The sequence below is a fragment of the Aythya fuligula genome, chromosome W (genome assembly GCF_009819795.1).
Source record: "Aythya fuligula isolate bAytFul2 chromosome W, bAytFul2.pri, whole genome shotgun sequence".
In the NCBI taxonomy this organism is placed as follows: Eukaryota; Metazoa; Chordata; class Aves; order Anseriformes; family Anatidae; genus Aythya; species Aythya fuligula.
This window is the reverse complement of record NC_045594.1, coordinates 14,624,511-14,638,991: the sequence shown is the minus strand read 5'-3', so window position 1 is coordinate 14,638,991 and position 14,481 is coordinate 14,624,511. Positions and strand designations below refer to the sequence as shown.

At 48.1% G+C, this 14,481-nt stretch overlaps 1 protein-coding gene across 1 annotated transcript; it reads right to left on the bottom strand.

Annotated features, from left to right (window-relative positions):
- Positions 1-38: 38 nt before the first annotated feature.
- LOC116501443 (histidine triad nucleotide-binding protein 1-like) lies at positions 39-3,616 on the bottom strand. The gene is made up of 3 exons (XM_032207018.1): positions 3,419-3,616; positions 1,089-1,194; positions 39-384 (listed from the first exon to the last, which is right to left on the bottom strand). The coding sequence occupies exons 1-3, from the start codon at positions 3,562-3,564 to the stop codon at positions 130-132; spliced, it is 507 nt and encodes a 168-aa protein (XP_032062909.1). The 5' UTR covers positions 3,565-3,616; the 3' UTR covers positions 39-129.
- Between the last annotated feature and the right edge of the window lie 10,865 nt (positions 3,617-14,481).

Genomic DNA, 14,481 nt, shown 5'->3' with positions numbered 1-14,481 from the left:
CGGAACTATTTCCATCGGTAAGACACGCAAGACAGAGGTGATATCCCCATGCTCCATCTTTATTGTGCAAATGCTGCTCAAAAGCTCTTTATTACCCTCCACAGACAGCCGTCCAAAAAAAATAATAAATCAAACCTCAACAGGGGCTAGACTGATGGGCAACATATGAAACCTATTCGGCGGCGACCCGTACGCGTGCAGTGACGCCTGCGGTGCAAAAACCTTAGCCGGGAGGCCGGCCCAACTGACCGCCACCCAGAATACATAGATGTACACGATAGTCTGAAGGGCCCGAGGGTGGGCATTCACAGCCATCCGGAATCCATTGGTCAGGTCCAGGTTAACAGCACACTTCTTGCCAACAACCACGAAACGCCCAAGAAGCTGGAAAAAGGAAATAACGTCACCTAACGTGCTGTGCCACGACGCACAGAATGAACGCGAGCGGAGAACCACCCACAGAACACGGTTAGCTAATCCTTCACAATTCAACCGCCGCTCTTTGAATTACCCTCTAGACAGTAACAGACTACAAAACAGTCACAGAAGCTGAATTTGTCTTGGGGCTTAAAGCCCCCGTCATAGCTTCGGGCAACGTAAGCCACTCTGGCGGAAAATAAAAGCTTCACGGTGCCTTTTCTCTTGCGTGGGCTCACAGAGCCTTGGAACTTGACTTGCATAGCTAACAGCGAAACAAACACCCAAGCGCCGCTCAACCAGCTTTCCCTTTCCTCGCCTCTGACCTGCCCAAACCCCAAGCCCTCTTCTGCATAGTCAAGGCACCACCCCCGCTGTCCGGAAACCGTGAAAACGGGCATCAGACCGCACGCCGGAACAACGCTGCTTTTTGCACTGCAAGCGCGTAGCTGGAGACGAGCATCGCTTTATATCACTGCTCTCAGTCAAAAAGCTCAACTCCATTACAAGCTAGAGGCGAAAGACTACAGCATCGGACAACCCCAAATAGCCTACTGTGCGCCCCTCTGCAACAGCCAGAGGAAAAGAGGGGACGGGAAAGAGTCTAGGAAGTTACAAACCTGTTACAGGTACAGCCAGCCTAGCAAACAGAAAGCTCCCACAGTACTCACGGGTCCGCCAGAATCGTCTGCTTCACATAACCGGACAACTGCCTTCTCAGGAAGGACTAGGAAAAAACACTGGAGCCTGAGGCGAACTATCACGGAACGCAAGGCACTGGAGGAAGAGTAAACAGTTAAAACCTAGTCGGCTTCAGAGAAAGGCAACAGCTTAAGCAAATCACTATGCCCCACTGAACTCGTCCTACCGAAGCAGATTATCAGGCGCCCCAAACGCGCACGACAAAACAGCGATTCTTCTTAAGCGAGCTTTGAATAGGCAAAGTTCTCTACCTTCTACGCACAAGACACACAAGCGGCAAACAATGGCTAACTGTCCTTCGGTTATGTCCAAATATTGCCTCGGCCAGAGGCAGGAAGGCATCTTCAAAGAACCTGGAGTAATCCGGCTGAGGCCGTATTAACTCTCCGTCCTCGAGAACGCCACGTACTCAGGGGAAGGAACGTTCCAAATTAGCCCGTTACGGCCGGACCGACGTCAGACACCTCCAGACCGAGGCCAAGGCATCACCTTCGAAACACGAATACCACCGACCTGTAGGAAACCATCAACTCGCAACTACTTGCGAGGGAACTCCCCAAATCACCAGCAGACAGAAACTGCATACGGCGCCAGAAGCAGGATCCAGCGCGCAAGGTGACGGGGGCAGCGAGACAGCCGAGTACTTCAGGTTAGCGACTTCCGCTATTTTTATTTGTTTTAGATGCGACTGAAACACTGCCGATAAGACTCGATTCCACAGATGCTTTGTACTTCTTACTCACCATCGCCTTTCACTGCACGACAATCGAGAATTATAAGCCTTCCTCACGCTCCTCCCTATAACATCGCTCAACCGTAAAACAGGCCTTCGGTACAGCGAGCTAAGCAAATTCAAGACCATTCGCTAGAGCCAACTACGCTCCAAAAGCGGTTCTAAGCCCCCGCCCCCTCCCCCCACCTCAAGTTGAGACCAAGCGAGAAACTGCAACTAATTCGTCCTCCAGGAAACGCGTCGCACTAAGAGCGGTCAGAGTAGGTTGTCTGCTCTCAAGTCACTCATCAGACTCAAGTTAACGGCCTGGTTCTCCAATCAAGCACAGCGTTCAGGTTACATACGTTGCTGCAGCCAGTACGGCCGAGTCAAAACAGACGCGCGTGCGCACACACACACACACACGCACGCACACTCCTCGCGCAGCCTTCACCACGAAGGAGACAGGAAACGCGCCCTTTCGTAAAGGCAGGGCGCTACCGCAAGCACGGTTTCCGGAGAGCAGTTGAACGCTTCCAATACTCCAAACGGGCGGCAGCTGCAACATTACCGAGACCTATTAAGAAAGCGCTGTTCCAAGCAACGCGCCAACGCTTTGAGCAACCCGATCTAGTGAAACACGTCCCTGACCGCGGCAGGCGGGTTGGGCTAGATGATCTTTAAGGGTGCCTTCCAAGCCAAACCATTCTACGAGTCAGCACGCAGAGCGGGCAACGCAGCCCCTTTCACTAAGGGCCTGTTTTCCACACTGCAGATAAACCCTGCCGTCAGAAGCAGAGGAAATCCCTAACTGTCCTATCTTTAGCATTTCAAACTTAAAAACAGCAACAACGGTTATGCTGGACACTAACTTAGAGTTAACACCTTGCAGATAACATCTGCAATTTTTTCATAACTCTCAGCAGCTGCTCACTTAGTTCCTAGCACGTTGCGGCGCACCAGCATCAGTGAACCTTGCCAGCGTGCTCTTATCACGGTCCACCTCCAGCACGGAAATGAGAGCTGGGAAGCTCTCGCAGCCTGCGGGATTGACTGGTTTCTAGGTGTTTAAGAAAGCTAGGAAAAGCTGCAATTCTTCCCTTTCACAAGCCACTTTGGAGAGAGCGCGCGCTCGTGTGCGCGGTGGGGGTGGTGCCATAACCAAAGCCTAGCACAGCCGAGCCGGGGCGTCTCTAGAACGCTATCACGAGGCGCATCAAGACCTGCATTTCTGCTACGCAGAAACGACTGATTACGGTCACTACTGCGATGCTCACTGCCTATATGCATACAGTCCGAACCCCCAAGGAGACCGACTGCGCCGGCGACCCAGTACGCGCCGTGGCACCCCGGGGGCAGGCACCGAAGAAGCGCGGCGTTTTAGAGGCGCTGCAGTAGAGAGCGCCACGAGCCGGAGAGACCCCGACCGACCGACCGACCGACCGTCCGTCCCTCCCTCCCGCAGCAAGGCCACCACCCGCCCTGCCGCACTCCCGGGACCCGCGACGGGCCCTCGTTTCAGAGGGCCTGCGAGCGGCCGAGGGAAAGGAAAGGAAGGAAAGACTCGCACAACAACGCCGCGGCTACCTCCTCGTCCACGACCGCTCATCCTCACGGAGAATGTTGGCGGGGACCTCCTTGCCCTTGCAGGCGACCGCTCCGAAAGCTCCGAAAGCAGCGGCAGCGCCGCCACCGGGCCAGGCGGCCTGCGCCCTAACAATCCCGTCGGCCATGACGGCGCCCGCTCGGTACAACGCCCCCTCGCTTCCCGCACTCGGCCCGGCCCTCCGCGGCGCTCATTGGGCCGACAGATCGCCGCCGACCGCCCCCGCGCCTCGATTGGCTGCCTCGCCTGCCCCCTTGTCCCCGCCCTCTCGGCGGCTCCGCTCCCGTCGACCCGGTGCTTATCGGCGCTCAGGGAGGTCGCGTGCCCTCGGGGCGCGGAGGGAGCCGACCGGGAGGGAGGAAGTGGGCGCCCGAAAACGGGCTGGGCGGCTCCGCGGAGGGAATCTGGGCCCTGCACGGCTGGGAAACGAGCTCCACAGAACAGGCGCTCCGCTCATAGAATCATAGCGTGGCTTGGGTTGGAAGGGAGGGCGAGAAACACTCCGTAGCCGATAGCTTAGGCTCAGGCGAGGATCTCAGTGAAGTAGTAATTTACTCGCGATTGATTGCAATGGCGGGCGCCCCACAAGCAGGAGAGCGCGCCTACTAGTTCCAAAACACAGTTTATGTGCTTTTTGATGACAGGACCCTCCCCCGTTTCCCCACTTGAGGGGGTAATCCAGGTTCACAATCTATCTGATGTGGTAATGTTTCTTCACTTATCTGACTTGACACCGCCATTTTCACCTAATTGTCCTAAGGAGTCTGGTTGTCTGCATTTTACGAGGTCGCCTGCTAAGCTTTCTTATCACTGCAAGCATATCTCAGTACCACGTTCCTTCCCTCTAAACAGCGGAACTCTGCAAAAACAACGTTTCTATTCCCACAACAGGTACCGCAGGTATTTGCATTCCTTGTATAACCGAGTGTATTGGGCTGGTAAAACATGGAATTATTTAAATCCTCCACATATCCCCCCAGTACAACCATCCCAATTTTAGTAAGCCAATCAACACCCATAAAGCGCGCCCCCCCCCCCCCCGATAATCCTCCTAGATCGATTCCATAGCGAGTTTGAACTGGGGCATGTGCAATTTTCTTCGTTTCTTTTACAAGTTCATTTACAGCTTTTCCTTCTGTTGTGGTTTAAGCCGGCCGGCAGCTAAACACCACACAGCCGTTCGCTCTCCCTCTCTGGGATGGGGAGAGAAACGGGGAAACGGGAAAGCGAAGCCCGTGAGTTGAGATAAAGACAGGTAAATAATAATAATAACAATAAAGACAATCATTATGATAATAGTATTACTAATAATAACGTGTATGAAACAAGTGATGCACAATGCAATTGCTCACCACCCGCTGTCCGATGCCCACCCTAACCCTGAGCAGTCCGGCCCTCCTCCCAGCTCTTGCTACACCCCCAGCCTGCTCGCTGGCAGGACAGAGTGAGAAGCTGAAACGTCCTTGGCTTGGTGTAAGCACTACTCTGCAACAATTAAAACATCAGCATGTTATCAGCACTCTTCTCATCCTAAGCCAAAACATAGCATTCTACCAGCTACTAGGAAGAAACACCTTCATCACCAATCTATAAAACAGCAATTACTAAGGTTAAATTTTCCACAGACTTCTCCTTCTTGTGCAAATAATCCAAAGCTAAGCGATTTTGATACAAAGCAGTCCTCATCTTAGTATTTTGCTTTGCAATTAATCCAAGTGCATCTCCGGTTTTATTTACTGTTATAAATTAGACCACACAATTTACTGGTCTATTGAAATTATTTTATTAATCAAGTAAGCAGACACAAGCAAAACAGCGCTGGGCGGCTGGGGAGTCTCTGCTCCGCAACAGCACGCAACTTCCCTTTCCAGTGTTGCTGTTTTATAGCAGTTGAATTCCGGCTTATCAGGACTTGTTGAACTGGCTGAGGCTGCGCAGTCTATTGTTGAGAGGGGAAGTCGTTATTCCTCTGCTTCGTGTTCAGGTGGGGGTAGTGAAGCGGCAAAAAGGATGTCTTGTGGTAAGGAATTTCACAGAGTCTGGTTTAACTCAAGGATGTTCACCCAACACCCCCTCCTGCTTCCTCCCTTATCAAGGCCATTAAATTTTACAACCTTTTCTCCCCAGCAGATTCTCCAAATTCCTCAAAGACAATGAACAAACCCCCACTAATTTATCACAATCCCTCCTTTTTCTTTTTCTAACATATTTTGTTCATTGAATTTTTGCAATATTTGCTTGCTGAGCATCAAAGTTTCTGCGTCGTCCTTCTCCTGCTCAAGAGATTCATACTTAGCACGCACGAGCATAAGATGAGCTGCCTCTAATCGGCTTTTCACAACTGTGATTGCTCGATTGAATATACATGGTCCAAAAGTCAGTGCTAATGTAAGTAACAACAAGAGCCCCGCTATGGTTGATAGCAGGGTAGTAAGCCAAGGTGAGTAATTAAACCAGGATTCATACCAATTCTGACGAGCCTCATTTTCCCTTTTGCGTTTTTCTAATCCTTCTCGCAATTTAGTCATTGTATCTCTTACCACCCCAGTATGATCTGCATATACACAACATTCTTCACGTAGGGCTGCACACAGTCCTCCTTGTTGTAAGAAAATCAAATCCAACCCTCTACGGTTTTGGAGTACCACTTCGGATAATGACCTAACCGATTTTTCCAGAGCTGTTATTGACTGCTCTATACGGGCCAGATCCTCATCTACGGCAAAGCGTAGAGAAGTAAATTCCTGGCTTTGTTTTATCAGGGAAGCAATTCCAGTTCCTGCACCTGCAGCCCCGAGAGCCATTAAAGTGGCTAAGGTGACGGCCGTAATAGGCTCCCTCTTTACCAGATGGTATTCAGCCACTGTGTGATGGGTATACATATACTCTTCAGTGTGGTATAGAATCCTTGGTATAATGACCACCTGTACACAAAAATCATGAGATGTGCTAAACAATTTTAAAGATATGCAAGGAGTGACTCCTAACGATGAACATACCCACCTAGTGTTATTTGCAGGAATTAACCATTTGTGTGTTTGGTCCATTTTTTCAGTGACATGGCACAGATCATTTTTATCTCTTGGAACTGTGCCGATACATCTACCTTTTCCCGTAACTTGAGTCAAAGTTATCCCGATTTCCTGACCCCAACTGCATTTGGAAGGATTTAACTCATTTGAATATTCAGACCTCCCCATATCTCCTATAGCTTCATAATATGGGGGCTTAACACTTACACATAGCCAGCACCCTTCAGTTATCTCAGGATTAGTTTGATTTAGTACCTGGAAACTAGCATTTATAACTTTCCACATACTACTCTCGGGTACGACCCCCTTTTTTTTTTTTTTCACAATGTTTGGAAGCAGTGTGGGAAAGGATAACTCTGTCGATTTACTAGAAAACACTGTAGTAGGTTGGGCAGTCCCAGGTATATTTACAGTCTGGACAACCAAACCTTCCCCTAGTAACTCTTTATTAGGCCCGACTACCTTGGAAGTCTCGGGTTTTCCCTTCTTTATTAGTATGAGTCCTCCCCTATCTGTTCCGTGTTCGTAAAATCTGACATTTTTCCTAGTACCCAGCTAGTATCGTCCGAGTTTGTTAGATTTATATATAGAACCTTGCAAATTTCTTTATTTCCGTGGAAGGTTCCTGTATACCCTATACCATGCCCTCACTACCTGCAACGGGGATCCAATTGTCGGTTACAAGCTTGCAGCCCATAGCCCACTTGTAAGAATTTATCCCGACCAGCCCCGAGTGTCCAGTCTGTAGCAATGGTTTCACACCCCCGGTATGCACAATAATACACGTTCAGGCATTTACAGTACCCCCTTCCCAGGTTAGAACTTGGGCAGAAATAAAATCCCATATATTCCCAGCATCGGGGCCTCGAGATCAGCTGACATAGTGTAGAAGTAAAGCTTGCCCCCCCCCCCGATGTTATCTGGGTTGCAATAACCTGTTGATCTTCGAATCGACTTAAAGTCCATTTAAAAGGTTGGTGGGGGTGGTGTTGAGTCGCTACGCAGGATGAAATCACTGCGAGAACCCCCAAATACCGATAGGAATGGCTGAGGCCCATGTCTTTCCCCACTTATTCACTCCTCTGCCTCACTCGTCAGTTGGGTTGCAGCCAACTACGAGGTTTTAGTTCTTCTCGGCAGCAGTAGTGTTCTTCAGGGGAGAGCCTCTACCTTAACCCACGGTACCTATCGAGTTCGTCGCAATGTGAGCTTCAGGTCTTTGTTTCCTGGAGCGATCTCCCACTTCTTGTCACAGATGGGTCCTTTAACACGGCTGGCATGCGTCCATCCTTTCTCCGCAGTCCGGACGGCTGTTTCTGTAGTAAGCAAAACAACATAGGGGCCTTCCCCATCGTGGTGTTAAAAAAAGTCTCTTTCCAAGTCTTAATTAGAATTGAGGGTGATCAAGTGGCAATTCCAAGTCATAGGGCATACCATATAGCATTTCAAAAGGAGAAATTCCTACATCAGTTCTGGACTGCGTCCATATGTTTAACAGTGCAAGGGGTAAGCATTTTACCCAAGAAGCCTTAGTTTCCAGCATAAGTTTTGTTAGTTGTTTCTTAATTTCACCATTCATTCGCTCTACCTTTCCAGAAGAGGAGGGGTGCCAGGGGCTGTGAAAATCCCACTCAATCTCTAAGGCCTGCTGTAATCCTTGCAGTAAAGCTTTACACCCATTCAGTCACGTGGTCAATTAGGACAAACAAGTAACTCAGTAAAGTCTACCTGTATATTTTGGAAAGGTCAAAGCCCTGGCTCCCGTCCCCCTCAAGATAGGTTACAGAAGACCTTTTTATTTACCTTTTGACACATAGTACATCCTCTGCATGTGTGCTTCCCTAAAGTATATATTCCTACGCAGACATGCTTTCTTAGAACAACATCACACATTGCTTGCACCTCCCAATGACTCTTCTGATGTAAAACATCAGAAGGATTATAATCAAAGTTTACAATTTATTAAAAGAATAGAGGTAAAGCAAACGGCACTGGGTGCGCCGGGAGTCTCCGCTCCACCTAGTCGCACACCCGTTACATCAAGATGCTGATTTTTTATGCTCCTAGACTAATACATATTCGTTACTATTTCTAAAAAAAAAAAACACAACGGAGTTATTATAATTAGTTCCGGAATCTGAACCCTCCTACTGGAGCATGCGTATCAGTCTCTGGTGGTCCCTCTGGGGGTTTTCCATGATGAAGGCTCATAGTCTTCCCCTCCGGCTTTTTTTTTCTTGTCCTTCTTCTTTGTACTCCTTGGCTGCATGTCAAAAGCTTGCACAGCGTTCCCTGCGAGCTTTGTCTTTTAGCCGTCCTTCAGCTTTTCCCTTCTCCTTAATCTCCTGGCCAGATATCAGGGGCTTGCATAGTGTCCCGTTCAGAAGCCAGAACAGTTAGCAGTTGTTAGCAGTTGTTCTGAAACCCTCAGGTATCAGAGACTTCAAGGAAAGAACATACGAATACATTTTCCTTCAAGCTCTCCATTGACACGCATTGTTAAAACATTCCTCACAATCCCTTATCTTCTTTTTAATATCCTCAATTCGTGTCTCTTTTTCAACTTTTGTCATTAATAACTGGATTTCATCAGTCCGTTCTCGGAAGGTCCAATTCTTAAGCAGCATAATTGACATATCCCCTTCCTTTTTTAATGAAGTCATTACAAATGTACTATTTATCATCCGGCGCATCAATAACGTAAAGCAAGGTATCATACAAGGTATGAATAATAACATCATTACAGCACATAAAAATAAAAATAGCATCCTTTTAACCCATGGTCCACCAGGCAGCCATGAAGTTTAGTTTAGTTTCATTTAGTTTTCCACACCCCACCCCCCCCTTCTGCTAGTAAATAGCAGAACAACATTCTATGTTGAAAAATAGCATTCCTCATCTGGGTGGACTGGTCAGCTAAAAGATCCAAAGCTGTCGCTGTTTGATTGGTTATTATTTCGAGGACAGCTTGCAACCTAATTATTCGATTCAAATTATAAATAGGTTCTCGGGCTCCAGATATTACCTCGTTCGGGTTCCAGGTAGCTGGTCCATAATACTGTATGATTCTTTCAGGGGGCCATTCATTTTCTCTCCATTTTTGAGCACTACCTCCGGCTAAGGAAGCATCAATAGATCGTTTTTCTCTATTCAGATCATCATATAATTTTATTCCTAAGTGATTTCCTTGTATTTGTGACAATAAAAAGGACAAGGGTCTTATGTACCCCACATAGCATATTCCTGACCAGTCCTTTGGTAGCCTTTTATAGGCCTGTTTGCCACACACCCAATAATGTCCCTTTAGAGCCCACGTCCCATTTGGAAAAGGACCGTCCCATTCTCTTTTATTCCTTGGGGCGTGAAAATACAAAAGTGTTTCCATTACCAAGCGGTCCTGTTACAATGTTTGCCCCATTAGTACTCATATATATATACACCTCCAAGCTCCCGCACTAGATTCCCACTCACAATGACGACTAAGTTCTCCTTCACGACTTGTCATATTACGAGCTGACCAGAAATGTTTAAAGAACACTTGTGTCCCATGCTCATTTTGCCACCTCCAGCGGTAGACTCTTACCACATGCTGCTCCCTAGTGGTGTTATCACGCTGACAACTCAGGATTTGAACGTCGAATTGTCCCTTTGATTGTGCTCTTGCCATGGCTTCACATCCAGGTCCAAAAACTTTCTTATATGAGCATTTCAGCCAAGTCCCGTTTTTCAGCTGGACATGCCTAGCATTCCATTTTCCTTTACTTGCTGTACAGTTTATAGGTCCACATTCAGGATCAGTACATTCATACCCAGGAGATAGAGCCCATTTACAAACGCTTTTTCCCACCTTTACTGTTCCTGTTCTGTTTAAACAGTATATACCTTTCTCTGACGAGTGCAATTGCCACGGGCCTTCTTCCTCTTTCCAGAATTGTGTACCATTATGAACTTCACTCAAATTACTAACCCACCGCTTAGGTTCAACCGGGCCAGCTACCCAGGGCCAACTTTCAGCTCCCCCTGGTCCCCCACAAACCCAGCAATTGCTAAGGATAAAAGCCTTGGCCACTTCCTCCCCCAGAATGAAAAAGTTATTCCCATGGCTTAATTGCCCTTGTAAAAATAGTACCAGGAAGTATAACATCTTTCTGCGTCGTCCAGGGGGTATCGTGGGGATGTGAGAAACGCCTTCAATCAAGGGGTTGGGCCCACTTCCAGGATCTATTTGAGCTTGGGTTACTGTTCAGCCTTTGAGGGTGATCCAGCTCCTGGGAAACTAATTACAATAGGTTAAAAAAAAAAAAAAAATCTTATTTATTATATACACATCTTTGCTTGCTTGTTTGTTTCTTTTTCCTGGGACAACCTGGCTTTAGTGCGGGAGAAGTCCGGTCGAGGCCCTCTCACTCGGCAGTCAATACCCGTAGGGGTTGCCTCCCTCGGTAGACCATACACACCGCAGTGGAGAGTCCTGCCCCGGTCTTGCCTTCTCCCTTTCTTCCCTTCAGGCTCATCCCCTTCTTCTGGCATCCTTAATTTATGCAGAGCCTTATTGCCAGAACATTAGTTCTTTTTCAGCTTTAATTTCAGTTCCCCAGGAGCGGACTCAACCCTCCACCCTCCAAGTTTCGGTATTTATTGGTCCTTTTACCCTGGATGCATGGGTCCAACCCCTTTCTGCTGTTCTCACAGCTGTTTCAGTAGTAAATAAAACAAGGTATGGTCCCTCCCATCGGGGGTTCAATGATTCTTCCCTCCAGGTTTTTATTAAGACCTTGTCTCCTGGTTCTATCTTATGAATAGCAAATCCTAAAGGTGGTGTTTGAGCCATCACTCCAATTTCTCTTAGCTCTTGTAATCTCCTTCCAATAGTAATTATATATTTCCGGATGCTACGACCCTCAACTACATTGTTGCCTAGAGGCATCCCTTGAGAATAAGGCATACCATATAACATTTCATATGGCGATAATCCAGTCTCACTGTGTGGTTTAGTTCTTATGTTTAGAAGTGCCAATGGTAAGCATTTCATCCAGGGCATTTGTGTCTCGATCATTGATTTAGCCAATTGTTGTTTTATTGTTTGATTCAATCTTTCTACTTTCCCTGAGCTTTGTGGGTGCCACGGAGTATGATATTCACAGAATTTCTAGGTTGGAAGAGACCTCAAGATCATCGCGTCCAACCTCTGACCTAACACTAACAGTCCCCTCTAAACCATATCCCTAAGCTCTACATCTAAACGTCTTTTAAAGACTTCCAGGGATGGTGACTCCACCACTTCCCTGGGCAGCCTGTTCCAATGTCTAACAAACCTTTCGGTAAAGAAGTTCTTCCTAACATCCAACCTAAAACTCCCCTGGCGCAACTTTAGCCCGTTCCCCCTCGTCCTGTCACCAGGCACATGGGAGAACAGACCAACCCCCACCTCGCTACAGCCTCCCTTGAGGTACCTATAGAGAGCGATAAGGTCGCCCCTGAGCCTCCTCTTCTCCAGGCCGAACAAGCCCAGCTCCCTCAGCCGCTCCTCGTAGGACTTGTTCTCCAGACCCCTCACCAGCTTCGTCGCCATTCTCTGGACTCGCTCAAGCGCCTCGATGTCCTTCTTGTAGCGAGGGGCCCAAAACTGAACACAGTACTCGAGGTGTGGCCTCACCAGAGCCGAGTACAGGGGGACGATCACTTCCCTAGCCCTGCTGGCCACACTGCTTCTTATACAAGCCAGGATGCCGTTGGCCTTCTTGGCCACCTGAGCACACTGCTGGCTCATATTCAGCCAACTATCAACCAATACTCCCAGGTCCTTCTCCGCCTGGCAGCTTTCCAACCATTCCTCTCCCAGCCTGTAGCTCTGCTTGGGGTTATTGCGCCCCAGGTGCAGGACCCGGCACTTGGCCTTGTTGAACTTCATGCAGTTGACCTCAGCCCATCGGTCCAGCCTATCCAGATCCTCCTGCAGAGCCTTCCTACCCTCGAGCAGATCGACACACGCGCCTAGCTTGGTGTCATCTGCGAACTTACTGAGGGTACACTCAATGCCCTCATCCAGATCATCGATGAAGATATTAAAGAGGACTGGCCCCAGCACCGAGCCCTGGGGAACACCACTAGTAACCGGCCTCCAACTGGATTTGACTCCATTTACCACGACTCTTTGGGCCCGGCTATCCAGCCAGTTTCTAACCCAACGAAGCATGCGCCAGTCCAAGCCAAGAGCAGCCAGTTTCTTGAGGAGAATGCTGTGGGAAACGGTGTCAAAAGCCTTGCTGAAGTCAAGGCAGACCACATGCACAGCCTTTCCCTCATCCACCAAGCGCGTCACTTTGTCATAGAAGGAGATCAGGCTCGTCAAGCAGGACCTGCCTTTCAGAAACCCATGCTGACTGGGCCTGATCGCCTGCTTGCCCTGCAAGTGCCGCGTGATGACTCTCAAGATAATCTGCTCCATGAGCTTCCCTGGCACTGAGGTCAAACTGACAGGCCTATAGTTGCCCGGGTCTGCCCTACGGCCCTTCTTGTAGATGGGCGTCACATTTCCTAGCCGCCAGTCAACTAGGACCTCCCCCGATAGCCAGGACTGTTGATAAATGATGGTAAGCGCCTTGGCCAGCTCCTCTGCCAGTTCTCTCAGTACCCTCGGGTGGATCCCATCCGGCCACATCGACTTGCGCGCATCCAAGTGCCGTACCAGGTCACCAACCATTTCTTCGTGGATAGTGAGGGCCACATTCAGCCCCCCATCCCCTTCTGCCAGCTCAGGGTACTGGGTATCCAGAGAACAACCGGTATTGCCGCTAAAGACTGAGGCAAAGAAGGCATAAGCACCTCCACCTTTTCCTCATCTTTTGTAACAAGGTTTCCCCCCCGCATCCAGTAAAGGATGGAGATTCTCCTTAGAATTTTCCCACTGAATACCCAATTAGATTACCACACCAGAGGAAATAATCTAGCAGATAAAGAATACCACTTAGAATATTCCAATACCACTTAGAATATTCCCACTGAATACCTAATGATTGACATAATAATCTTATTATTTTAGAAGTAAAGTGTGTGCCCTGATCAGAACCAATGTACTGTATTATCCCATATCTAGGTATCAGGTGTTCTAATAAAATTTTTGCCACCATTTGTGCCGTAGCTCGTGCTACGGGATAAGCTTCTACCCATTGCATTAAATGATCTACTATTACCAATACATACTTTATCCTCCCTACCTTGGGCAATTCAGTGAAATCAACTTGTACTCTCTCGGAAGGCCCATAAGCTGTTTTTCTCCCTCCCGTGGCTGCTTGTCGAAACACTTTCTTATTTATCTTCTGACAAGTTAAGCAACGTGGTGTAATTGGCTTTGCTATTTCAAAAAAAAAAAACAATGCAACCAAATTGTTTTAGTAAATGGTCACTTAACACCTGTGTACCCCAATGTGTTTGTGCATGCAAACGTCCCAATATTTGCTTATCGGTTAGAAGACCTCCGCGCTCGCTTCGGAACTACGTTCCGTCTCAGTCACACTCTTACACACACGCAGGCAACCGAATCCCACCCAACTGAACGGTATACGCCTTAAACACTTACGACTCTGTCATCTTCGTCCAGATCTTCGCACGCAGAATTACGGGCAAAAACAATGCTGCAGCCGGCAAGGGAGCTCATAACAAAAACAAAATCTTTGCTTACCTTTATTCAGGTTCAAATGGCATTGGTTCCGGACAGGAGCCACCAAATAGTGGGGCGCCTCTCCTAGATTAAAATCCAGGAACCAAAACCATCCCGGGCGAGCCCCCAAGTTGTTATAAATAGCTCAGTCCCAAAAGAGGACTATAATCAAAGTTTACAATTTATTAAAAGAATAGAGGTAAGCAAACAGCGCTGGGTGCGCCAGGAGTCTCCGCTCCACCTAGTCGCACACCCGTTACATCAAGATGCTGATTTTTTATGCTCCTAGACTAATACATATTCATTACTATTTCTAAAAAAAAAAAAAACAAAAAAAAAACACAACAGAGTT

Coding starts and splice junctions, on each gene's coding strand:
- LOC116501443 (XM_032207018.1), bottom strand. CDS start 3,564: ATGGCCGACGGGATTGTTAGGGCGCAGGCCGCCTGGCCCGGTGGCGGC. Junction 1,195..3,418: donor GAGCGGTCGTGGACGAGGAG/GTAGCCGCGGCG, acceptor CTCTTCCTCCAG/TGCCTTGCGTTCCGTGATAG. Junction 385..1,088: donor CAGACGATTCTGGCGGACCC/GTGAGTACTGTG, acceptor TCCTTTTTCCAG/CTTCTTGGGCGTTTCGTGGT.